The sequence below is a fragment of the Acipenser ruthenus genome, chromosome 17 (assembly GCF_902713425.1).
Source record: "Acipenser ruthenus chromosome 17, fAciRut3.2 maternal haplotype, whole genome shotgun sequence".
In the NCBI taxonomy this organism is placed as follows: Eukaryota; Metazoa; Chordata; class Actinopteri; order Acipenseriformes; family Acipenseridae; genus Acipenser; species Acipenser ruthenus.
The window spans coordinates 26,736,702-26,763,011 of NC_081205.1; the positions used below are offsets into that span (position 1 = coordinate 26,736,702).

At 37.3% G+C, this 26,310-nt stretch overlaps 2 protein-coding genes across 5 annotated transcripts in view; both read right to left on the reverse strand.

The window, feature by feature from the left end:
- Positions 1 to 4,290, reverse strand: part of LOC117423035 (putative glycerol kinase 5) — a 28,712-nt gene extending 24,422 nt beyond the window's left edge. For all 3 annotated transcript variants that reach the window (XM_034038383.3, XM_058990266.1, XM_058990268.1), the window contains exons 1-6: positions 3,652 to 4,290; positions 2,040 to 2,133; positions 1,469 to 1,544; positions 794 to 887; positions 380 to 511; positions 9 to 84 (exon numbers count right to left, since the gene is read on the reverse strand). In XM_034038383.3, coding sequence (XP_033894274.2) covers positions 9 to 84; positions 380 to 511; positions 794 to 887; positions 1,469 to 1,544; positions 2,040 to 2,133; positions 3,652 to 3,777 — 598 coding nt within the window. In that variant the 5' untranslated portion in view covers positions 3,778 to 4,290. The remainder of the gene's footprint in view (positions 1 to 8; positions 85 to 379; positions 512 to 793; positions 888 to 1,468; positions 1,545 to 2,039; positions 2,134 to 3,651) is intronic.
- Positions 4,291 to 4,635: 345 nt separating this feature from the next.
- On the reverse strand, positions 4,636 to 26,074 carry LOC117423034 (5'-3' exoribonuclease 1). 2 transcript variants are annotated; one of them, XM_034038382.3, is made up of 43 exons: positions 25,662 to 26,074; positions 24,354 to 24,586; positions 23,902 to 23,999; positions 23,531 to 23,640; positions 23,279 to 23,389; positions 22,867 to 22,952; positions 22,161 to 22,248; positions 21,079 to 21,247; positions 20,851 to 20,918; positions 20,510 to 20,644; positions 20,188 to 20,251; positions 19,980 to 20,085; positions 19,695 to 19,784; positions 19,311 to 19,467; positions 19,075 to 19,194; positions 18,725 to 18,894; positions 18,448 to 18,565; positions 18,244 to 18,339; positions 17,325 to 17,428; positions 17,062 to 17,193; positions 16,563 to 16,725; positions 16,058 to 16,171; positions 13,703 to 13,801; positions 13,346 to 13,461; positions 13,103 to 13,249; positions 12,906 to 12,995; positions 12,406 to 12,541; positions 12,265 to 12,321; positions 11,879 to 12,011; positions 10,874 to 10,943; positions 10,328 to 10,541; positions 10,121 to 10,219; positions 9,918 to 10,010; positions 9,301 to 9,400; positions 8,866 to 8,909; positions 8,411 to 8,521; positions 7,858 to 7,983; positions 7,579 to 7,735; positions 7,191 to 7,372; positions 6,832 to 6,945; positions 6,625 to 6,736; positions 6,362 to 6,525; positions 4,636 to 6,144 (listed from the first exon to the last, which is right to left on the reverse strand). In XM_034038382.3, exons 1-43 carry the CDS (start codon positions 25,734 to 25,736, stop codon positions 5,827 to 5,829), a joined length of 5,289 nt encoding a protein of 1,762 aa, XP_033894273.1. In that variant the 5' UTR covers positions 25,737 to 26,074; the 3' UTR covers positions 4,636 to 5,826. The 2 variants fall into 2 exon arrangements, with proteins under 2 accessions (XP_033894273.1, XP_033894271.1); XM_034038380.3 differs by having other exon boundaries at positions 20,188 to 20,257.
- Positions 26,075 to 26,310: the final 236 nt, after the last annotated feature.

Consider the following 26,310-nt stretch of genomic DNA (forward strand, 5'->3'; position numbering starts at 1 on the left):
TGAAGAACCTTTGGTGAGTCTGTACAGCAGCCAGGTGTCAATTGTTCCAAAGCAGCAGTTTCCTTCCTCAACGGCTTCTTGGACCTTAACACACACAAAACACTTTATGGTTAGAAAATGCATTTTTACAGGCATTTGTTTTTTTTGGTAACACCTTAGTTAATGTATGCAGGAGGTATAAAACAGCAGAGTCCAAATACAAAGGAGAAACAACGGTTCTTTTACAAGCCTGTGATTCTTCTACTGCACTACCAGCAAATTCTGTCCATTTATTATTTATTCATCCACTTAGTTATTTATGTGAAGCATTTCTGGTTTTGTGTTTTTCCCCACTCAAGAGAACAAACATCGTCCGCCCCTCATTTTTCCTTTTTTTCACCTTTTTTAAATTCTGCAATGCCCAGGCCAAGCGGAAAGTGACATGCTGTGTTGAAAATGTGATGATACTTGCAACCAGGAACTGTTTTCTCCTGGTAATGAAGTGCAAAACTTTAGATGAACCGTGGAGCGCCTGGTGACAGAGGATAAACAAGAATGAACTAAAAAAAATAATACCGTCAGCATGAGTCTACTGTAAGTGCATCAATATTTTGTTATTGTCATATAATATCAACCACTGTTACAGAGCATGTATCAGTTTGAGCCATTCCAGGTTTTCCTACAAGCCTTAATTGGAGTTGGCCTGCAGGGACTACCAAAAGGTGTATAGTCTCTGCTTTCCAGTGAGACTCCTGTATTGCAGCCTGCAGTGTGTTTTCTGCCTGCTCTTTGTTGTTACACATGCTAGACCTACCTTCATTGTGAAGGAATTGTTCCACGATGTGACAAGCTCAGAAGCTCGACGATCCTGCCAGCTGATGAAGTTGTGAAATGTTTCTCCTGTTTTCCTGTAAAGTGATCAAGCAATGACAAGCATGCAAAATCCGTTCACGGGCCACTGGTGGGTGGATCACCTTACTCAAACAGTGCATTTTTTGAGTAGAACTTAGTTTTCATTTAGAAATTACTTCTTAAAAAAAAAAAATCTAAAGTTTTCCTATACTTCCTTCCTAGTTTGTGAATTTGTATCTTGTTATCTTTCAAAAGAAAATACAGTCATGCGAACACAACCTGATAATGGAAGATTTTTATTATCATAAATAACTGGGATGAAATCTTAAAATCTAAGATTGAGCAGTTTGGGGTTTTTCTGTTAAAGACTGTTGAATGCTCCATGTTGCACAATCCGTGCTCAAATTGTCCCTACGAATTTCTGTATTGCTCGTCAGTACACTTGTGCTGTAATTTCGAGATATCGGGCATATGCAATCCAGTGTGAAGGTCATGCTGGGTACATCTCCTGATTATTTGGACCTTGGTTTTGTAAAACATGCTGCATATGCCAATGACACATTGAACTTGTTTCTTTGTACATAACGGTGTGGGAATGTGTTTGCCATGCGTTTGGTATCCAGTGCGCAGTACTTACCTGCTCCATGTAGTGAAAGTTGCTCTCTGTGTGGAAATGCCTAGGGCTGTGATTTGTTTCATCTGTAGGCCTGCAGCTAAAAAAGAAACATACATCTTACATTTGGGGATTTACCCAATTCTTTTCCCAGTAGGTAATGTCTGTTCCCTTAAAAACAGTTTACAGTAGTAAGCCATGGTAACAGCATATCAAAGTGCAGTAAAGGGAATGAATAGTAAAAGTACACTTAAGTGCAGGCAACTACATATGTCAATATTTATACTGTAGGAAAATATACCACTTGATTTAATCACATTGACACATCTGTGCCACACTACCAAAAAGCCATTTCTATTTCAGAACACCATTTATAAATTGAGAGGACTGAGTTTGGAGCTCTTTGTAGAAAAAATATAAGGACAGTTGGGGAGAAGAGGGACATTTTAGGCCACAACTGGCAATGGGAAAGACACGGTATGATATTTCATATCTGTAAGGTAGAGAAACCAGATAATGTGGGACATTAAATCAATAGGTGACCGTGAAGATTGTAATAATAGCTTTAGCAAATCCGTGCCCAAGTAAGTCCTACCTTGCACAGCAGCCTTTGCCACAGAGACAAACTGCAGCCATAGCTCCTCTGGATCCAGCTCAACCCACCCAGGGTTTGGGTACAGAAGACTAATCTGACAGAATACAATGAGAAGCAGGATTATTTTAATGCAAACAGAAAGGCTGTGGTAATTTAATATGGCAAATACAGGGATAGCTTCCATTCTCTTTGTACTTGTGTGTGTAGAGTTCTAAAGTCAGCATTGAAACTCAGCATTCAGGTTTTTGAATACAGGATCTTTTGAATCAAACTGATAATAATGAATTAAGAATAGCTGCTTCAGAGTTCACCAGAGCAGTGCTGGGGACACATACCGCCAAATTGAAATTACTGGACTGGAGAAAAGCGATTAAAATGACAAAAACATAAGACAGAAAACATCAGTTAAGAGGTTCATTTAGGACAGGGAATGTTGCTGATGACTGTCTGATTATACAATGCTGACATTTGTATTTTCTTGTATTTTCTCTAAAATAAGGGGGCTCGTTTTTGAATAGCAAGATTCTAATATGTAGTGAAATGCTCTCATGAAGCTGTATGATTTTATTACATTCATAAAATCAACTCGCCACTGAACTTAGTATCATTCCAAGCAGTAAAAAGAAAATCTCACTTTATCACTGTTGTTATCAACATTGCTCTTATCAGTGTTAGAGGACCCAAGTGAACTGTGTTTTTGGCCTATCAGCGGTTTAAAACTGTAACTCCCTGCCATATAGAAAGTCAGTTATTCCTGTTTTTGTTGTGTATCAATGTCTCTCTTTGGGGACACCAGACTACCCCTATGGACTATTTTAAAACAAATGAATACAAAAAGAAATACATATAAACTTAATTCACGTGCAATGTTTTATGAGGATTTTACACTACAGTAGTTTGACACCAAGTCCAACAATGATCCACTGTCTGAACACAATGCACAGTTCAAGCAAATTGTACTGAGAGAAAGGTCTTTGCAAACTGGCTCAATATTTCTAGCAAACAGTTGCCCAAGCTTTAGTAACATTTTTGGTATTTATACAGCACTTTTTTTCTAATTAGACATTTTTATGCATCATATTAAAAGATGGCCTTTTATATAAAAATATGTATTACATGACTTTATATTTGATGTTATTGACAGAATGGTAACTGAAAAAGTGTATCCTAGAAGCAGTTTGATCCATTCCAGCTTTACATTGAAAATTCACAAATTAGGTAGATAATCAAATCTGAAACGGGTCTTTAAAGCGTGGAATGAGAGTCTGATTTCATTCCTTGTGTATGTCTGTATTCCACCACTTTCGGTTTTATAGCACCTTATCCTAAAGTACTAATTTGCCATTACACCAAAATATTTCCACTAGTAGAGATATTAATTTATAGGTGAATGTTCTCCAGTTGATAACGCTGCTTTTAATACTGCTCCACTTGCCTTTCTCACTTCCACGTCTGTACACGTACATGCTCACACGGACCTCAGTCTGGGCAATGCAACCGAACATTATTGTTCTCATTGCTGTGCACATGTTCTTCCGATGTATTAATAAACGGTCACCAAGCAACTCATTTGAACCCTTACGCATTGTGCGTTTAAAAACAAATTCCTTACCTTTTCACTGCTGGAGCCTTTAATATTTGCTTCTTTATCGTAGACGTGACCTCTAATGCTCGTGGTACCCACATCCACTGACAAAATATACCGCCCTTTTATAAACCCATTTTTCGGAGAATCCATTTTACTGTTCTGTTTTAAAACAGTATTTAGCAGTAAACCAATCACACGCACCCCAAGGCATTCTGTAAATAGTTGCGTATATCTTGTTGTGTATATCTTTACCAAAAAGTTGAGCCTGATCAGCTTCACAGCAAAAGTTTGTAACTGTTTATTGCGGTTCTTTTACTTTCTGCTATGATTTCAGGCAACAGCGGTCGATCATTTTTGTTTTCATTAAATAATGTCAGCGAACACGAATGGCAAAATTTGCAAAGTCCTTCACCACTGCCCTTAGACAAAGAAATAAAATCAAATGGTTTCTATATTATGCATATTCTTCTTTACTGATGTAAAATGGAAAACAACTTCTGGTACACGCCCTCATGTTTCATAAATATTATCCAAAAGTTGCCATTTTGAAAACAGGATGCATTAAATTAATGACGTTAATGAATCTCTATACATCCTTCTCTTAACTAACGTAGTAAAAAAAAAAAATAACGTAGTCGTAGTACAAACGTCACAAATCAGTCGATAAAGGGGAGGGTACATGTCTTAAAGAAGCACATCTTTCAGAAAACACAATGTGACGCGCTTCTACAGCAGTGCAATTTGGATTTCGATAGAAGACTGGTAGATCAGATTTGGAACAAATGGTAAAGTAAATGAAAATGGCTAGTCTAAATAAACTACTATGCAAACCTGAATACAAAAAACTGTGCAAGTCTTACATGCAAATATAGAAACCAGGCTAACTTAAAAATAAGTCCTCCCAATGTAGTCCAAGAGATACAAACCAGGAAGCGTTTCATATTATTGTGTGAAGGGCTGTCTTTGAAATCAGATATAAAATGTACAATGATTAGACAAACACACAAAGAGTGGTAACAAAAGTTGTATTTGTTATTACATTTGTATTTACACCCCAATGGAATTGTGAACTGAACAGCCTTTGTAAAACACATATGAAGCACAATAATTAATTTCTTGTTTTTGAAACAAAGTAAAAAGATGTATTAAGTCTCCTTCCAGGATAGGTTTAAAAAAAAAAAGTTAAAAATTCAAAATTACAAGGGGTGCATTTATTAACAAATAAGGTCTTAAAACAGCAAGCTTTTATAAAATACCAGCACTTGGGATTTCATTTAAAAACAGAACAAAAAAAACATATTTAATCAACTCCCCCTCCCCCCTTGTGGTTCTAGTGTAAAATTAAATATGGCAGCTGTTCATATACAGTACACTGTAGAAATATGACAAACTAATAACACTACCATAGAGAGAAAGGGGGAGGGTGGAGAACATAATGGGATTTATTACACCTACAGCTATTGTTAACAAAGGCAAGCAACAATTCCAGATCTAGACATTCAAGATAATATTCTGCTTCCATGTAAAAAATTCCATTCCAGAATTCTGCATATCTGCCAATTTAATTTTAGTAGGCCACTTAATAAACAAAACCCTATGTGCAAGTCATCAATGGAAGTGTCGCACAAGAGTTGTTAAGGCAATACAATGATCAGAAACTTATAAGTACATCAGTCCCCTTGTTTGTGGGCAGACCTAGATCATAATTCATCTTGGAGTCTGCAGTACTTCAACTTTTAAGCTCCACTGAACTTTAAAATTCAGAAACACATTGAAATCTTTAAAGCAACTCTAAAACTGATGGTTTTGTCAATTAAAAAAAATAAAATAAAAACACACAGAAGCTACCGGCAGTAGTTGGATTAAAATAACAGTGGTAGCAAAGGTGCAACAAATTAAAAGACACAGAAATGATCTTCAGCAAAACAAACGCTTAATTCCTAGACACAACAAGTGTGCTGCAGTGCACTTACTTTAAGTGTAACGTGATGATTACATTTCCGAAAGCGGTGAACATGTTTAAAATTACCAGACGAAATACAGCGATAATAGATTGACTGGGTTGTGGAACTAAGAGTGATTTCATTTTTAAAAACATCATTGTTTTCAACGCGATCTGCCTGCAGTCCTTGCTTACTGATAGAATCATAATGATAATAGTAAAACAAAAAAGATATATAGCTCAGTTTCTAACAGTTATTATTCAGACACTTTTGCTGCATCAAAGTTCACTGCCAGTTTTCTTGGTCTCCGTTTAGCTGAGGAGCCTGGTGTGGTTGGATTTGGATTGGGATTCTGTCTCGGTGTGGAAGGGCCCTGTTGGTCTTGGTATTCCTGAGCAGCCAATGATGCCTGAGGAGAGGCTACATGGCCAGGAGCAGCAGTGGTCATCTGGGGAGCAACATCCGCTGCTTGAGGCTTCACTGCTTGTTCATTTTTCTGGGATCTCACATACTGAGAGCTATTATATTCTCTGGTTTCATAATTCTTCTTGCCAGTGGCTCTTTTCTTTGTGACCTGAAAATGAACACATTTTTTTTCAGAACACCAAAGAACTTGTTTTGGTATACACATTTAGAAAGAAAAAACTGTACATAATTACATCAGTACAAAAGTTTCAAATGTAAATACTGCAGAAATTGATTTAAAATGACTGGGAAATCTATATTGCAGTACTGCACATATTTATCTGTTTGTTTCACTATAAATTGTGAGATATAGACATTAATCTAACCTGTAGTGGCACAAACTGGTTGTGTGTTCCAATAGGCATGGCAGAAGCTGGATGTCTATTTCCTTGGTATGGGCCCGGATAGAATGGCTGTCCATGGACCTGAACTGGAGCTCCCCAATGCATCTGGCCGTAACCATGGGGAGTAGGGTGCATCATTAAATTCCCTGTAAATCAATAATACAAACTGAATTATATTATCCTTACAAAATGTGGGTCATATGTTCTTTAAAAAGTGTATTTTCAGTAAACACTGCACAACTTACCAGGGGGCTGGCCAAAGACAGAGGGGATAGGGCCGGTTGGGAAAGCAGTTCTGATCTGTTGAAGATTCGAGAACATGTGTTGAGGCAGAGGGAACCCGGACCCAACAGAGCTCTGTGTGACAAAGGAATAGCATTAATGGATTGACAGGCTAAATTAAACAAAAACACAAAAGTCGTTCCATATAAGAGAACAGTCAGTTTCCTTACCAGCCGCTGTAAAGCAAACAATGCAGCTTTTTCTTTTGCTTCATTTTCCGATTGGCACTGAGGTCCATGCACTAATAAACCACTTGACAATTTCACCTGACACACAGCCATACCCTGTCATAGAAAACAAAAGATTAAAGCAAGGCCAGCTTACCTTAACAAACTGTATCTCTTTGTTACACTTCACATCAGTAGTTAAATATTTACCCAGTATTTACTATAGAATAATATGTGCTATGAAATGGAAAACATTGCTTTCCAATCAAGCCTGGTAGATTACATTTTAAGTTCACTCTATGAAACACTCTGCATTTAAAAGTGCTCAGCAATGGCTAGGATACAGTTTTGTCTTGGTTTACCTGCGGCGTTCTAAGATAGCCGAATTCTGGCTGTGACATTCCGAGGCTGGCACAAACGCGGGACAGCTCCGTTACCACTGTAGGCACTGGGGGCTGTGGAGGTCCATGGTGCTGGACGGAGGTCTCTGATCCCTGCCCATGCTGTGGGGCTCCAGCTACATGAGGCGTGTTGATGTGGGCGGCTGCATGTGTAAAAGTAACATCAGTGACAGAATGCAAACAAGATACAGACGTTGCTAGTACGGGCCCAAATTTTTAACTTAGTTCTATACACTTGTCATAGTGCAAGGAAATAAATAGTGCAAGGAAATAAAACCATTAAAGGCCAATGACCATAAGATACAAACCGAGAAGTGGTTTTATGTATTAGTGACACAGACATAATTACCAAGCTTTTTGGTGGATCTTCTCCTAGAATGGTGACCGGTGGTATTGGCTGGGTTTGATGGGTATGCTGCCACAGTAGATGACTGCTTGTCTTTATCAGCTGGCACAGAGCTTGAACTATCAATCTTTAACATCTCTTTAAGCATCAGCGTCCCCTTCTGGAAAGATAAAAGTTGACGTACTGTCAAAAGTGTGCCTTATGCAGCTTTTGAAGTGCTATTGCAAGATCCAGAGTCTGTGGAAAGTCAAATGTCCAATAGCTGAATACCTTTCTACTCACCATTGCAAATGACTGAGGAGACAAAGGCTCTTCATTCGACAATTCCTCTTTGGTCTGAGCTGGCTGGGCCTCATTACCTTTGGAAATCTTCAAATTAGCTATCAACTCTTCAAACTCAGTGGGTGCCTGAAACAATTGAAAGATCTATATAATGCCTGTACGTTTAAACATATGTACTCATTTTATATCTTAGCTTGCAAAGGTAAAAATGTGATTTACTTGGACTGCTACTACTTACAATGTTAGGCACTACTGTATAAAGCAAGCCTTTCTTACACAATAGGTCCCCCCCCCCCAATATTCTGGGAACTACAATGAAGGTACTGAATTAATAAAGTTTTTTAAAAAAAAAGAGCTGAAAACACACTGGATTAATTCCTGTAAATCCAAGAAACTAAGAGCCGTATCCATAACGCAGTATATCAGTAAGTATAACGCAGTCCAATGTTTGACAGTTGGGATAGTGCTTTACAGGAACTTGTATTTAACACCACAGACAGTAGAACATCCCATGACTGCTGTACCTGTAGTCCATTGGACAGCAGGCTCTTACCTTCCTTGAAGGAGTGTGCACTGAGCCCAAGGGATGGGCAGTAGAGACTGCATTATAATCTTCATTCCGTTTCAGGACTCGGATATTCTGTCTCTCATTGCCACCAGAACTCTAAAATATTAACACAGTAAGTATACACCCACCCTAACAATCAACTTATTTCCAGATAGATTCACTGCTGTATACCAATAGTCTGAGAGACTTTTACACCAAAAAATACATGTATATTAGCATATATTTTACTACTGCAGACATACATTACAAAATAACAGATGGAAGGACCCTAGTGAGACAGTCAATGCACTTTCATTCTGCAGCTACCTCCCACTCAAATTACAATCCCACTGTAACTGTATTCCATATGTAAACTAGACATACAGTGAAATAATTGCTTTCTGTGGTTCAGTGTTAAGCAGAGCACTCCTTCCTACAGGTTTATTTTGGGCTCTGTTCACCTGTTGTTGGGCTTCATTCTGCTGATTCCTGACATCATCTTTGACTAGAAAACAAAGTTCAGGGAACCTTATTAGGAACATGTATGCAACAGAATGCAGGTAGAGACTGGGAGCTTTAACTACAGTTTCAAAATCATACTATTAAATATGAAATATCTATTAAACCAATGACGATAAGGCGTACTTGGGTTGTCACGTATCTGACACAGGATAGTTGAAGCGGATGACGCAGTGAATGGACAGTTACAACATTTTTTATCCTTCTGGTCTTCAAAATGATGAATACATTTTGAATGTATATTACAGAATTTTTTTAAGCTACATTATCTTTTTTGTTATTCATATACAGGATAACGTAAAAAGTTGAAAGGCAGAAAAGTTGCATATCAATTAAAATGAGCTATTCAGCAGGCAAAAGTCAATTTTTCTACTTACATTTTCTTGAACACCCCTGCTGGTCTAGATATTCTTGTTTCTGTCTCTGCTGTCCCTTGACACTGTTATGGGATTGATCTCCTGATCCATATTTATTTGACTGTAATAGAGAAGATTATATATATATATATATATATAAAGCTTTTATGCATCTTTCTTCTCTATTACAGTTGCCCAATGGTTTCAATATGTTGTACATACCTTTCCCAAGGGAGCCTGTGTTTGAATCAAAACATTGGAGGTATTTATAGGTTTTTGACAGCATGACAACTACTTGTTATTGTTTATATTCAAATCCATGATTTATTCTTACATGATGTAATGGTGTTCTATATAGTGTGACTATATATATACAGTATATATATATATATAAAAATTCGTCTATTTTAAATTTAAAATGTTAATATTTTATTTAATGACTGCCAATTATTGTAAGCAACATTTTATTTATAGAGTCCAGCATTCGGCGTTCAAACGGTACTGTTTCACAGTACATTACAGAGTACCAGAAGACTGTGAATTAAAAAATAAGTGGTCCCAATTAAACAAGTTTTTCTTTCTTTTTTTTTTTTTTTTTTTACCATGCATATATTTGCCAACACCCCTTATGTACTTACATTCTCTTGCCAGTGGTGTGGAGGATTTTGAGGGTTCCCTGAACCTTGCAATGACTGCCACACATTTGAAAACTCATCATCTTTAACATGGCTCTTTAAAAGAAGAGGAGAGTTGGCTTTCAGGCTAGCTTACACAAACTATAAAAATGACATAAAAAGTAAAATACTGGAACACACACAATTATGAGTAACACAGTTACTACCTTCTGTGCAGTACTCTGATTTAATGCTTTCTGTGGAGAGTGGCGGTTCGCATGGTTTTCTGCCCTGAGATCATAGTGCTGCTTTCCACCATTCAGCTGCTAAATAAGTGACAAAAAACAAGGCGGCCTTCAGTACTTGTTTTTGCATCAGCCAGGTATCAATGGGTTTAATATTTCAAGAGGACACTTGTATGCTTTAAGACTTACCTGGGTGGGCACAAAAGGTGAGCGTGGAGAATGGTTGAGGCCTCCAATCTGCACTTTCTGAGCGGTTGCTGAGTAGGTGCTGTGCGGGGAAGCAGACGCTGGCTGTGGTTTCACTATGGCAGTCAGTTTCTGAAATCCGTTTTCCAGTCGGCTACCATGCGTCAGATTAACTAAGGCACTTGGTGGGAGTCGGTATCCCCGGCCTGGAGAACACCTAAAGCAAAAATCACGGGTTTAACATCCTAGTTAAAATCCTTTAAAACAGTAAGTTCTTTCAAAGTTTGAATCGTTGGGATCCTTTCTAAGAATCGACTTGAGATCAAATTAGTCACTAGGACAAGCACTGATGGGCTGAATAGGTATTTTTTTTTGTTACCGTGGAAGGTTACTGTGGACAAATCTCTCCTCTTGCTATCATGTATTGTCAACAAAATGCCCTGGAGCCGTTTTGGCATTTCTAGGCTGCTATGTTCTGAAGAAAACGTAATGTTAAGCATTAGAAGAAAGTTTCTGTACCATAAAATAAAAGTACTGGTTATCACTAACCTTATTGTAAGTCCACCTGCAAATTCTTTATCAAACAATACTTCGTACAGAACTTCAGCTTCTCTTTCAGCTGTGAACAGATAATTGCATCAAACGACTCAGCAAAGACAGAATAGGCTTGTAAAAAAATCAAACATTTCCGAAAATATGAACTACTTTACAAATTGCTTGTTTAAATTGCTTCTGTTAAAATATGTAGCTTAACCCTTTGCGGTCCTACGTCGACATTTCGGACCCTGTCGTTTTTCTCCGGAAAAAGCCGAGAAAAGCTTTCAATGGCAAAGTGAGGCCGATAGAAGCCGAAAAAAAAAAAACAGAGGCGGATCTGAGCAATACGCATAGTCCCTTCACCACAGACATAACACGGATATAAACAAACAAGATAGCTGCTTCCGCATCCAGCGCTCAAAGACTTTTGCGGACATTTGCCAAGCTTTTTGAGATGTTATATATATATTACTAATGACTTGAATAGCATAATTGAGGAGTTTGGTGATAAAATGAGTGATCAGGAGATGATTTATCAGTATGCACTACTATGAAGAGGTACGTGATAAATACAGCGAACAAGGAGTGGGGCAGGGCTGGAGATGCAGTACTGAGTGTACTGTTGATATGCAGTGCCTTTTAAACCTGTTTTACTATGAATAAAATTACTTTTAAACAGCGTGTGTAAAACAAACAGCTTGTGTGAAAATAAATTGGACCCAACACGCCTGACAGGCGCGAATAAATGGACCGCAGAGGGTTAAAATTGTGTGGCTCTCTTAGGTTTAACTTTTCTGTGCGGTTTTGTAATTTCTATACTCCAAATAAAGGTAGTTGGGGGCATATAGTGGAATGGTTAGATGGGAATGGAATGCAGCTGTGGTGATACTACACAAACAGTGTCCTACAGTGTCTATGGACAAGCATTAATGACAATCCTGAATTACTTAGAAAGGTACAGAGATAACCATTCCATCCTAGTATGATGCAGATAAGCTATACTGCTCAATCTCTTACCTCCTTTGATTCCTATGACAGTGCCTCGGAGCCCCAGAGGAACAGAGAAGCTCTCTCTGACATTCACAACCCGGTCGAACAAATGATACTCGGCATCCTTGTCAGGAATCACTCCATGGTGCTGCTCCAAGGGCTGCAAATGAACAAGGGAAGAGTTTTCAGAGCAAGTTCAACATATGACAATTGAGGTAAGTACATAAGAAGCTTTGATAGTTTATAAAAAGCCTATTATGGCTATTAAACATATTTTTAATACAGGATTTTGAAATACACAACACTTAATTTATAAACCCTTTCAATTGCAGTGGTGCTTGTTAAGCAAATTCAGCATATAAAATATGCAACACAAAATGATCTATAAAAATACATTTAAAAAAAGTACTCACTCTGAACAACAAGTGTGGCTTCACAGTGACTCTCACTTTCTTATTGCTTCTTGTTTGCTGTAAAATTACAGAGAAATGATTAAACAACTATATCCTAGCACTACTTCTTGGACACTGATTTGCTGGTTAAGTGGCACTTACCTTGCACTTCTCCAGTTCTTCTTCAATCTTCTCCACGATCAGTGTGTCCAGTATCTGCTGATCACAGGAGGCTCTGGATGATGAGCTAACTGGATGCGCCTTCAGCCAGGCTGTAATTTCATGAACCCTTTCTGCTCTGTTTTTGAAAGAAAAAAAAAAGTTTTTTCTTCTCTACTTCTGTTTTACTAGCCACAGCTATAAAATATTATATAGTTGCAGGTACCATAACAAACCATTTTAATTCAAAATAATCCAAACTGTTCATTAAACTCTATTGATTTAATGTCCTGCTTTTAGTATCTGTGTCTGAGATGATCAAAGTCAAACAGTGCAATAGGGCTTAGACACATTGATCTGCCTCAAGACTAGCAATGCAGGACATCCTGAAGCTCTACAATGAAGAAGCATATTGAATAAACAGCCTTCTAATCCTTGTTGCTCTGTTTGAACAGTGTATTACTGCCTTGGGAAGTTTTATTATTTCTCTGTAGGTTACCTACCCATTCTCTTCCTCTCCAGGCCAGATATCATCCTCATAGAACACGTCATTGTGACTGTTTTTGGAAACATAGCTGAAAACTTCAGGGAACCTGAAAAAGTCATTTAATCTTCATTAGGATGTAATTTAAATATATATATAGTTTGTGTTTAAACAGAACTAAAAGGTTAATTAAATACAACACACTCTTTTACATACCTTTCCACATACTCTGCCAAGAGCTCTTCAACTGCAACTGAATACAGCCATTCGTTCCCAGACTTTTTTGTATACCCAGGTACCTCTTCATTTTTCTTGTTAAACTTCAGGTTTAGTCCAACGTTAGCTTTCTGTTCTCCATGTTGGCTGATTTAAAAACAAAAATAAAATTCAGAAAATGTGTGGTGCCATTAACAACAACAAAATAAATATTTTGCTCAGTTCAAAGAAGCAGATACTTACTTTCTTTTGGAACCTCTCCCAATAAAGATACTTCCTGAAAATCTGGAGACAAGATATCCACTGATTCCGAGACGACTTGCCAAAACATACCCAGGGTTATACCTTATAGAATATTTCTGTAAAGGGGGAAATACATTGTATTAAGCCGTTTTTTACTGTTACACAGCTATATGGGCATGGTGTTCATCTGAAAGATTATTCTAAAATTTCAAATTACGTTCATCAGGACAAAGTTTGGGGTTCTCCTTGTGATTGATTGAGCGTGTGGGTCTGTCACCAACCATACCAAGACCCTGTTTCAACAGTGTCAGCTGAGGGACAGTAACTGAAACTGAAGACAGTATGTAGGGTACTTACATGCTGGTTCTGTATCAAGGCATCAAGCTGAGGTTCACAGGGAATGGTGAAAATAACCCGAATTCTTCCTTCTCCGATAACATCAGAGGACACCTGTGTCTGTAAAAACATTCACTTTGTAATGCCAAGAAATCACTACATTGACATTTGATTTCTATTACACACACACACACACAGATGCACAAAAGAAATGCAACACTCAGGTCTAATGGGTTTAATCAAATATTTTAAACAGATAAACAAAATCACAGAAAAAAATACAGATCAAAAAATCATAAGTTTTCAATATGAAACGTGACACACTATCAAAATGAAAACATTACAAAGTTAGTATCAGGTACGACCTCCCAGAGCATTAACACAATCCTGGCAGCGTTGACGCATAGACCTGATCAGCCTCTGGATAGACTAGTGTGTTCCACCACTCTTCCTGTGCAGCTGCAGCCAGCCAGCAAAGGTTGGCTGGTCGTGGTTGTCTCCTATGGATGGCACTGGCGATTTGGTCCCACAGATGTCACTTGGACTCAGGTCAGGAGAAAAAGCTGGCCACGGCAAGACTTTGAAATTGTTTTCTTGAAGTCATGCAATTTTTTTTTATCTTGTTTTTCTCCCAATTTGAAATATCCAATTACATTTTTAGGCTCAGCTCACTGCTACCACCCCTGCGTTGACTTGGGAGCGGCAAAGACAAACACACGCTGTCCTCCAAAATGTGTGCTGTCAGTCGACCGCTTCTTTTCACTCTGCAAGCCCGCCATGCAGCCAACCCAGAGCTACAGAGTCGGAAGACAACGCAGCTCTGGGCAGCTTAGAGGCAAGCCCGCAGGCGCCCGGCCAGTCTACAGGGGTCATTGGTGTGCGGCGAGCCGAGGACACCCTGGCCGACCTAAGCCCCGTCCCCCTGGGCGGCACTCGGCCAATTGTGCACCGCCCCCTGGGAACTCCCGTCCACGGTCGGCAGGTGAATAGCCTGGACTCGAACTGGCGTATCCTGCACTCCATGATGTGCCACTCGGGAACTCCCCCGAAGTCATGCATTTGTAATCCTAGCACTGTGTGGTCTTGCATTGTCCTGCTGGAAAATCGACACTTCCGGATTGGCTTGCAGGAATGGAAAAACTGCCTCAAGGACTTTGTCAATGTATCGCTGAGCAGTAAGGTTGTCCTCAATCTACACCAAAGGAGTTCTTGTGTTAAAGGAGATTCCTCCCCACGTCATCACACTTCCACTGCCCCACCAGTTGGCTTAAACAACGCAACAATCAGCATAATGCTCACCACGTCTCCACACACGTTGTCTTCCATCAGGTCTGTGAGGGCAAAACAGCATTCATCGGTGAATAAAACACTCCACCACTCTCTCTGCCGCCACCTCAGATGTTCGCTGGCTCACAGAAGACAGTGACTTTGTCTCTCAGCCTTCAACATGTTACCCCTGAATGGCCTCCGAGCACGCAAATCATTTTCATGCAGATGTCGAGCTATAGTCATTCTGCTAATGTGCGGGTTATTTCTTCCTGGAATTTCTCGTGCTGTAGCCACTGCAGTCTAAAAACGATTACGCAGATGGATCAGTCTGAAGTAACGGTCGTGGGCTGGTGTAGTGACCCTCTGCCTTCCAAAACGTGGCCTGTCCCTCACAGAGCAGGTTTCCTGGTTTCTCTGGACTAATCTGCTCATTGTTGAAGCAGAACATATCATTCTCCGGGCAACTTCTCTCCCAGACAGGCCGCCTTCAAATCATGCCAATAGCAACCAGGCAATCTTCAATACTCAAGTGGGGCATGGTCATATCTTTTGCTGTTCTTGCGTTAATTAAAATCATGTCTTTTCGAATGACTATTTATACAGATTCTTAAATCAACTCATTTCGGCAAATTTATCTCAACTCGAATACCAAACACTGAGCACCTGGCGTTTTAATGAAATCACATGACTTCAGCTCAGTATTTTGTTATCCCAAGGAACAATACTACGCAAACAATCAACAAACCTATCTCTTCACTATTTAAAATGTAAATAACATTATGTATGTGCCCAATGAGCTACTGTTGTGTTTTCATTGTGCATCAGTATATATAAATTACACTTCGTCATGCACACCAGGCAGTCATTTTTCATGTTTAAACAGTTCTACAAGTTAGGCTACACAACTTAATAACATTTTAATTATATATGTCAATGCAAAACATTTCAGCTGTCTAAAAAAAAAAATTCAAAATCTATTATAACCTGCCTGGATAATTATAGAAATTAAAATACATACAAAAATAACACTCAGAGTTTATACAATTTATAAGACACTATACTATTTTTTATATCGATTATTGCTTAAATAATGGATATTGAACAAACCTCGCCCATGCATCCATAGTATGGATTTCCAAGCATGAAGACTGTGGTTTCAGGAGAGAACAACTCATCAATTGTTTTGAAATTGGAGAAACTAGAATCAAATGATACAATATCCTGTTTAAAAGAATAAAAGAAGAAATTATTATTTTTGTACATTACAGAACACATGTAAATGAATAAAAGGTTCCCTATGCTGCTGTCATTATGCTTTCTTCCTTACAGCAGGTGCACTTTTAAACAATAAACTGCACCTACCCTCATCTGAGCTTCCTCTAACTACCTTCTTAAATACATGTCGCATGCAACCTTACACTGCAGGAATGCCCTATACTGTTCTACATCTAGCTCAGGAATTGTAATCCTTCACAATGGCCGATGTCTTATGAGATATTAAAAGACCAAGCACAGATGCCGTGCTGATCTCCAGTAAACAATTCAAATACACACAGTAGTGATTTTAAATCATTTTCTTTAGATGGAACTTTTTTTTTTTTCAAGCTATTACCTTAACAACAGCTTGGTAAACAAAAGGAATAATCTGCTTCGACCACTGCTTCTCCAGGTGAACTTCCCCGTTCTGATTCAACACGTATTTCCGACCTGTCAGCAGCTGGGCAAACAGGAGCACAGCCGTTTCATTTATAACAATTCCTTTTCTTCTGTTATAACTATGGTGGGGAAAAAAAAAATTAAAGAAGGACAGCACAAAAATAAATAATAGTTAGACTGTTTAAATTACCGAAATGACAGTTTTGGAAAGTTGATAGGAGTCTGGTTTCTCATGCATAGACATTTTAATTAAAAAGAACATAGTTTAAAGTCACCTAGAAATATTTCAGTACAAAACCAGCAGGACTGTGGGACAACCTTAAAATGTGCATGTGCAGTGCAGAGGTTGTAATTCACAGATTCTATAAAACTGCTTATACAGTTCATCCCAGTTTACACACAAGAAATGAAACTATTCGATGTGAGAAGCTTGAATTAAGAGGGACTTCACTTACAATTCTGAAATGCCTTGCACTTCTTTTAGCCAAGTGTTCTGTTCTTTGTCACTCAGGTAAGCCATTTTTGTGGGTGGAACTGTTTTCCCTGTATAAAGCTTCTGCTCCCCAAGTGGCTCCTCCAAAAAAAACCTTAAAAAAAAAAAAGTCTCAGTTTAATAGAGCAGGTTGGACACAATGGCCTTTGGTATTTTAGAATGTCTGTACAGTTTTCTGGCAAAACACAGTCAAGCAGCTGATGTCAGAATGCAAATCAGACTTACTTTGTTTCTCCATCAGAGACAGCAACAACCCGAGCTTCCTCCAAATGGGGCCAGTTCACAAACACAGATTTACCAAGGACCAAAGACGCAACATCCTCACACCTCTATAGAAAATAAATACATAAATAAACACTTCAGACTGATTCTGATAGGCATGTGGTACAGTATTTATGGATATCAATTTTACTATTGAAATATATGCCCTGGCTGTGTGTTATGAAAGGTCGATTTTCCAGCAATAGCGGATGGTCTATTTAGTGTATTTCATTCCAGCTGAGGTAGACCAAATTCTGAGGAGGCACTTCCTCTGTTTGCAAAACACACGATGAAGAAAAGGGTTTAGAAGGTAGATCTTTTTAGGGAAAGAGAGAGCTGTATAACGACCTGTGGGGTAAGAACATGTCTGAAACTTGTAAATACATTAATTTGAATTACATTTAACCTAGTTGTTCTAGATGTACAGATAAGGCCAAAAGTTTTGCATCACCCTATAGAAGTAACTAATGTTGCATAAAAGTTGAATGAAACCTACTGAATTATGTTACGTTAACATATTGAATTACATACCGCTTTGTAGTTGTCCACATACTTAACAACAAATTGACAAATTTAAAAAAGTGACATTTTGAAATCTGACATGAAATACTGTACTACTATTATGGCTTCCGGTAGACCTTTGCAATATAATTTGGTAGTGTCTTTGATTACATGATGTTAAATAAAAGATCTAAGTTATTTTTTATAGTTTCTTATTTTTTTTATTAATGTATCAAACCTAACATTCTACCAGATGTTAAACTTCTGGCTATAGTTGTAGGAGATGACCAAGACAAATAATGTTAGAATGATTTCAAAACACAACCCCCCCCCCCCCCCCCGGTACCATTAGCTCCAGAAATACAATAACAAGATTGCTTACTGGCGTCTCTTCATCACTAGGCATGATTTCCAGCATCATACTCTCTCCACGACTGCTCTGCTGGAACACCTGCACACTGTTCTTCTTTTTGTAAAACTGAAAGAAATGATCAAAACAGAAAATAATACATCAGTTTGTGATGGCAAAAGTGATGATTAAAAAAAGTTTTTGCATTCGAAGAAAATCCAAATTCAGATAATCTACCTTGTGTTTGATATGCTTCAGTGTAGGGAAGCCACAGAAATACACGTCACTGTTATGAACTTTAATTCCAACATAGGTAAGGTCTACATGCCAAGCATCCATGGGTATCGTCTTATACCTAAAAGAAAAAAATAAAAATAATATATATATATATATATATATATATATATAAACATATGTTTGAATACATTATTGAAGCAGCACAGAATGCATAATTTAAAACCAAATATTTTATTTCAATTGGAAATGCTATGTCTGCAACAAAAAAAAGCATTACCTTGCATGACATTTCACAAGAGAAGGGAATTTGTCTGGCAGTGGCGAGGGATATAGGAATTCTACGTCCTTATCGTAGCAGTACACAGCACACTCACTGTGCCGATTTCTCTGCTTTTCATCCATGGTCAAAAACTTGCTATTGGGTTCCATAGCGGCCAGTAGGCGTTTCTGTAATGACAAAAAAAGGGTGTACCTGAAGTTAAAATAACTTCACATGCTAAACAAACAAATAGATTTAGAAGTTTATAAATCTGATTGTGGCAACTACTGGCTGAACACGGTCCACATGAACGTGAAACAGCTTAAAACAAGACAACCCATGAGAACACTGAAATCAACTGCTCTTACCTCATCAATAAATGGAATCAAAACCACAGCCTCCCATTCCTGCTGCTTGCCATTCAGATCTGTTTTGAAATCAAGTGGGTAATATTCTAGGATAGGAGAACCTTCTGATATCATTAAGTCCTAAATAAAAAACATAAAACAAAAATAAACACAAATGTACATTTGAATTTTCTTAGATTAGTAAACAATAGTGTATCTATTGTTTTAAGTAAAGAGTATGTTTTATTTCTGCATACCTGATAGCCCTTGGGAAGCAGGTCTTTACTGGCCGCCGGGAGGACTCCAAGCAACTGCTCAAAGGGCAGGAATGGTTTTCCCATATCAAACAGGAGCTTCATCTTGCTAAAATTCCTGATATCTGACAGGTAAGGTGCATAATGATGAGGATAATACCTAGAATGAAAGAAAAACTAAAATAAATGCACAGGATGTATACACCGTGGTCTGAAGAAATACAGTGGCTATTTCACTACTGTTAGCGTTTTTCCATCAGCTGTTCCACCACTCTTTATTTTTAATATTCACTACACAGTAATAAAACTAATTGTCATATTCCTATCACGAATTTGGACCCAGAGTACATATCTTTAAACTATTTTGCACAGACAGGGAATTCTTACCAGCTCCAGGACTGGACTCCATGGTAATAATAGTGCAAAATCCACTGTATGGCAAGGACATAACACTCTGCTTGACCAGCCAGGAACTCACTTGAGAAAACAAACAAAAACAAACAAACAAACAAACAATTAAACAAAACTGCATTTGTGCTTGTATCAGAGTGCCAGTACATCTACACATAAAACCACTGGAAACTGATGATTTTAGCTCAAACTGTAAGCTGCTACGAATTTACTGCATAGTTTAGATCTTTGTACACAAGTCAGAATACCATTATAACTTACTCTGATACTACTTCAACACCCATTTTGGTCATGTAATAGGACCTTTTATATTGTCTGAATTCTGTCTCAAACAGGTCTTCTTCCTCATTGTCATTATCAGGGCAATCTAGTTGATTCAAAAACAAAAGCAGTAATGAAATGGCTTTCAGCAGAAAGATCAGGAAGAAAGCAGACAAACAAAACATTCAGGTCACAGACATCCAACTACCTTTGGTAGGAGCGCCATCAACCTCTTTATTTCCATCCAAAGCAGCTAAACAGAGAGAATCTTCCTGTTTCTCAACAAATAATAAAAAAAAGTAATAATAGCATCAACATACAAACTATATTTGAGACTTTTCAAGCTACTATGGTAAAATTTGCTTAAAACTATTGTTAGTTTGGAATGTCTAACTGTTCTGGGTTCTGAAGCAGTTGCTTCATCACAAGCAACAAGACTATTGCTTCCACCTTCCAGGATTGATTTTCGGTTTAGAAACAGAACGTTTTTAAAAGAGACTTATCTGCATTAAAATGAAGAGTGTCCCTACCTTTTGCTTCTTCCGATTCCGATTTCTTTCTTCTTCTGCTGTAGTACCTGCTGCCTCATTAAGGTATTTATTGCCCACCTTACTCTCGAACCACTTCAGATCTACAAAGACTTCATTGAAGTGTTCACGGTCATACTGTAGGAAAATATCAATAGTCAAGAACCTTAATTTTTAAATAAAAAAAAAAAAATTAAAAAAATATTCTAGAATAGGCAAAAAATTGAAACACTTTATGCTACCTGGATTACCTATGTAGATACAGCTTGTTTGCCCTACTGCTGTAGCTCCATCATCTGATTTCACGGACAAACACAAATCAATAAACAAGGCCAATAAGTTACCTCTGACAGTTTTTCAAGATATTTCTCAAAGTTCACCAGGTTTAAGTTTCCATTGTCATTAATGTAGCCTGATAAAAGTAAAAATAACATCAGTCAATGCAATACACACAAAAACTAAACAAATCATAATATAATACCATGCATTTACCAATGAACATCAAAGTATATGATCGTTGTTGGCAAAGCAGTTAATCATTGTGTTTTTTTACCGTAGCAATAACTACTTACCCTCCAGTTTTGGCAAGATGCTAATGTAGGTTCTGTAGAGCAGTGGCAGTGCATCATGGTTGATATGCAAATGAGGTAGATGAGGTATAAAATCATTGCCCACAAGAAACCCCATTAATATCCAGTCGTCAATTATCCGTTCAAGGTCATACTCAAAAGAAATTTTGCCCTGCAAGAAGAGATAGGTGAAAACAAGGCTTGGTTAGAAGCAAATACAAACACTTGAATTTAATTTTCTGGTTTCTAATTTTTTTTTTGTTATTATTATTTTTTATTTTTACAGAGCACATAATCTCCCTCAAAAGAGATTCTGGTATAAACAATTTTAATAAGAAGATAAAAGAAAGTGTGACCATACAGACCAGTGTGACCAACAGGTAAAAGACCAGTCTGGTCTTATGTATTCTACTGTATAAAGTATTATGGTTACTCCAATTAAAAGGGTAGTGGTGTTTGGTCGGGACATTCCACTGCTGTCAACTAGACATAATTCATAGTTCTTTTATTAATGGCATTTGTTACAGAGGTTAATTATATAATATATGGGTGTATTCTTTTGCCTCTCACAGTGGAGCTCTCCCGCTTTTAGCAGCTTACTCAAAGAATGCTCATAAGCGAGTCATTATGGGATTATGCTGGGCGAAAAGAAACTGGGACGGACTCCTATTGCACAGCAGTTTCAAGCTTTATTAGCCACAGTGAATAGGTAACATGCGTATGTGTATCTTATGAAACCCATAGTAAAACCAGGAATGGATCAAACCGCTATGCAATGGTAGTCTTTTTCCCCCATCCCTGAGAATGTTTGAATCCAGCATGATGGCAACTGACATCACACTGAATTGAAGACCTCTCCTCTTCTGCTTTATCAAGCTACCACTCTTCCAGAATAGTCAAAAGAACACTCTTTACATATATATATACATATATATATATATATATATATATATTATATATATATATATATATATATATACACATACATATATATATATATACACATACATATATATATATATATATATATATATATATATATATATATATATTATATTCTTGCTCAGAAGTTATTTTGCACTTACTCGCACAGCTGAAAATTCATAGTCAATATATTCTCTCATTAGTGACAAGTGCAATAAGTGAAATGTCGTTTCTTCGGGTGCTGTAATTCTTTAATAAAACAAAATGAAAGAAAGTTGATGTTAAATGCATGAATAATAAATGCATGTGAATTGAAGAAGTAACTCAAGTATGCAACACAGCTAAATCAGTAATCTCTTTGTAACGGTCTAGTTCAGGGGTCTCCAACCCCGGTCCTGGAGAGCTACTGTGGCTGCTGGTTTTTGTTTCAACCCATCTCTCAGTTACTTAATTGAACCAATATTGTCTTAATTAGTCAAGATTAACAGGTGTTCCAGATCTTTAGCCACTGATGGTGTAAAGACACCATATCAAACCTGCTGGATAGGGGCTCTCCAGGACCAGAGTTGGACACCCCTGGTCTAGTTAATAGATTTATAAAAATATTTTAGCCATGGTATTTACATACTAGTATTATTCTATTTTGCATTCAATCATTTATAGTTTTGCATTTGAATAATCTAAGCCTTTTTGATGGGTGTGGAGAAAAGCCCAAATGCTTGTTCTTTAATCGCTTCAATACATGGGTACATGGGTTGTCAGCACCCAAGTTCTCAAACCAATAATTTATTAATTTTACAATCAGTCTGCACAGTACCAAATCCATGTTTACTACTAAGATTGGGGGAAGAAAAAAAAAAAAAGTACCTTTTCTGTGATTTTTTTCCCCCAAATCGAACTTCCTCTCTTAGAAGAGAGAAGTGTGGCTCATGGCTTGTCAATCCAAGCATAATCTGTACAAAGAAAAAATATGAATACATAAGGATAATGCCACTTTCAGTATACAATGTTTGAATACAATTTTATTAAAACTGAATTTAATTGGGGAAGGAGGGGAAATTACTTAAATATCCCCTCTATAATGGGAGAGAGCAGTGGTTGAGCTTGTAAAATGAGTGAAAACTTCAAAAAGGGAGAACGTCACAATAACAATTATAAAAAATTATTTAATAATGATATTATCGAGATGTCTATCCAATAATATGGGTTAATGTCATTACCGCCCAACCCCATTATACAGGTTTTACATATTAAGTGAAAATAGAGAAGTAACACATACCAGATCAGCATCCAACCCATAAAGGCAGTGTCTGGTATTGGGGTCATGATCAGGATTTGCTTTTTCTGATCTAATGAACTCCATGATTTTGTGTTCTCCTTCACCTGGAGTCTTAAACAAAACCAAACAAACAAACAAATGTATTACAATCAATAGCAGCATTAGTAGTTTCTCTGAGAATATGCTGCTACTTTTTAACATGACGCAAAACACACATTATTAACATCTTTATTAGTTTTGAAAAGTACATACCTCATGACCTGACAGGTAAACATGCACCCCCTGCCATGATTTGTCTGTAGAAATCTTGCTGTTTACAAAATACTTTAATTGCTCTTGTAGCCTGGCCATGAACCCAGTCCCTGAATTGAAAAAAAAAAGTTAAGCAAATTATTGGGTGTCTGGATGACCTCAACACTGGGCTAAAAATAAAGGCAATATGACAGTAGACAACAGCATATAGACTGTGTATTCTACACTGACTCTCTTCCTCACAGTCAAATACACCTGCAAAAGAGTATTTACAGTCAATGCCCATTATTAAGTTGGTTAATAGCGATACCCCCCCCACCCGCAATAAGCAATAAATGCCTCAGTTAGGTTTTCCAGCAACTCATCCCTACCTGGGGTAATGCAGTTAGAGTCAAATCTGGCCTCTGTAGGAAGAGTCTCCCCCTTTTCTAAGGCCTTCTTGATTTTGTCTTCTGCTTCTTTTGCTGACCTTAAAAATAATAAATAAATACAGCAAGTCAGCATTTTTATTAATAAAACAATAAGGACAATAAAGTATACCTAAAGCATGCTACTCCTATAGTGGTATATTATTTGATAAACTGACAACTTATGGCATTTCATTTCTTGCAAATGATGCCATCAGTATTGGTATGCTCTTGAACGGTAAGTAGGTGTTTGATATGGGTCACTAATCAACAGGGGAATTGTATCCAAACAAACATATGCAGTGTTTGCAGGATAACTCTCACATACAAACAGACTGCTGCTGGCTTTCTGTTTGCCATGCTCAGCACGGCTGAATAGATAAAAATGACACAAATGTAGATTATATGTGTATTACCTGAAGCGTCTCCCACGCTGCTGGTTCATTTTTGCTCTTGGGGCTACACCATCAACAGCCATAAAGAAAACCTTCATGGGCTTAATGATGCGGAAGAGCACTTCCAAATAGTGGAAAATATCTGCAAATATTTTCTCTTCCGAGATTCGAAAATGCACATCTTCGTCATTAGGATGAGAGCACTGATGGATTATACCATTCATATCCAAATATAGGTTATCAAACTCTGGAATCTGAGGAATTAAAAAAAAAAAAAGTTACAATATAAGTAAGTGACTGATCCATAGTATACTACAGTAATATGGAAATGAATAAGGAGAATACTGCATCAGTCAGACCCACCCTCAAATAAATGAGGGTCAAGTCATATGACATTTCAAAATACGCTTAGCAGAATGAGACTTTCATTGTTGTTGCACATCTGGTGAAACGTTTCCTTTACGCCATCTAAAGAGGCAATAGAAGTGTTTTTAAAAATGATAAAATGTTCACCACTGTGCCATTGTTTAAACAGTCATTGTGAAACCGAGGTGGAGCAATGTAATGGCAGTAAAAGTGATCTGTAGGAGCAGGGAGGGTGTGCGAGTCCAGTTTAATGTATTAGTTCACTTGATAGCACAACCGAGTCACATAAAGGAACAGAATATAAACTTGCTTTTAAAATAGTTTAAATCAGAAGAGAAAAATTTGAATGTTAACCTAACTGCTTCATAAAAAATAAAAATAAAAATTGACCCTGCTTGTGTTGTAACTCAACGATAGTCTTGCATACACCTGACTATGTATTGCATACTTTTATTACCACGTTAACTGTTACTCTTGTAGCCATTATACCGTGTAAAATTTCTTAAGAAAATGATAATTAAAAAATAAAGTTAATTGTATACATTTTTTTACAATAATAAATAGGTGTGTAAATTACACGACGAATGTACAACGCTGGTTTAGCTGTCTCAAATTGAGAAACACAACACAGCGGGTGTCCACAGTGGGACTGCCTGCCCCACTTAAAAAAGAATAGAACTGGCGAGTAATAATACTAATATTAAAAAGCGAACTTTTTTTTAAATAGCAATGAATTGTAAATAACTTCCGGTATACATTCTTTTAACGTGCGGCAACACTCAACTTTTTTAATTTTTTAAATTTTACGATACAGACAACATGAAAAAGCAATTACTACTGACAACATAACTATTCATGATACGACAAAGAAAAGTTAACACAGTTTTGGTGATTATTATTATTATTATTATTTATTATTATTATTATTTTGTAAAAACTGAAGGCCTGTAATTCTTCTCCTACCTGATGTTCCTTAACAACTTCACTTAAGCAAGGATATCGTTCCGAAATCCACCGGTAAAATTTCGGTACCCCCATCTTTAGCAGCAATTCTTCTTACGTGCCAATAAAAACAAAAACCTTTTTTGAAAAGTAAACTATCAAGTTTCAATTAAAGTCGATATAGTACAGAGGCCAGTTTCTTTTTTTCTTTATGTGTGTTAGCAGGAAGGTCCGCTCGGTAAATTTGACTTCACTGTGACGTAACACAGACACTGCTTTCCTTTAATTATTACACCAATAAAATACATCCACCGTATTTTCATCGACCAGTTGAAATTAATCTCTCCTCACATCTAAGAATATAGACGAACTTAAAACAATTTTTGGATTTTAAATATCAATTTGTTTCGTTATGTTCGCGTGTAACAGAGATAATGTCTCTGAATGCTTTCGAGTTATAGAAATAGGGTTCCTATACTGGCTGGCAGATAAGTAAGAGGCTCACGCCAATGTTTTATCAAGATGTTCTCCTTTATTACACTTAGATATGCAATGAACTACACAGTGAAAAAGATTTCACGGGTAAACAGTGATTTTAAATATAAAATTGTAGATCAGTGTTATTTTGTTTTCTTTAGATTTCTATTGATCTTGCAGTATACTGCACATC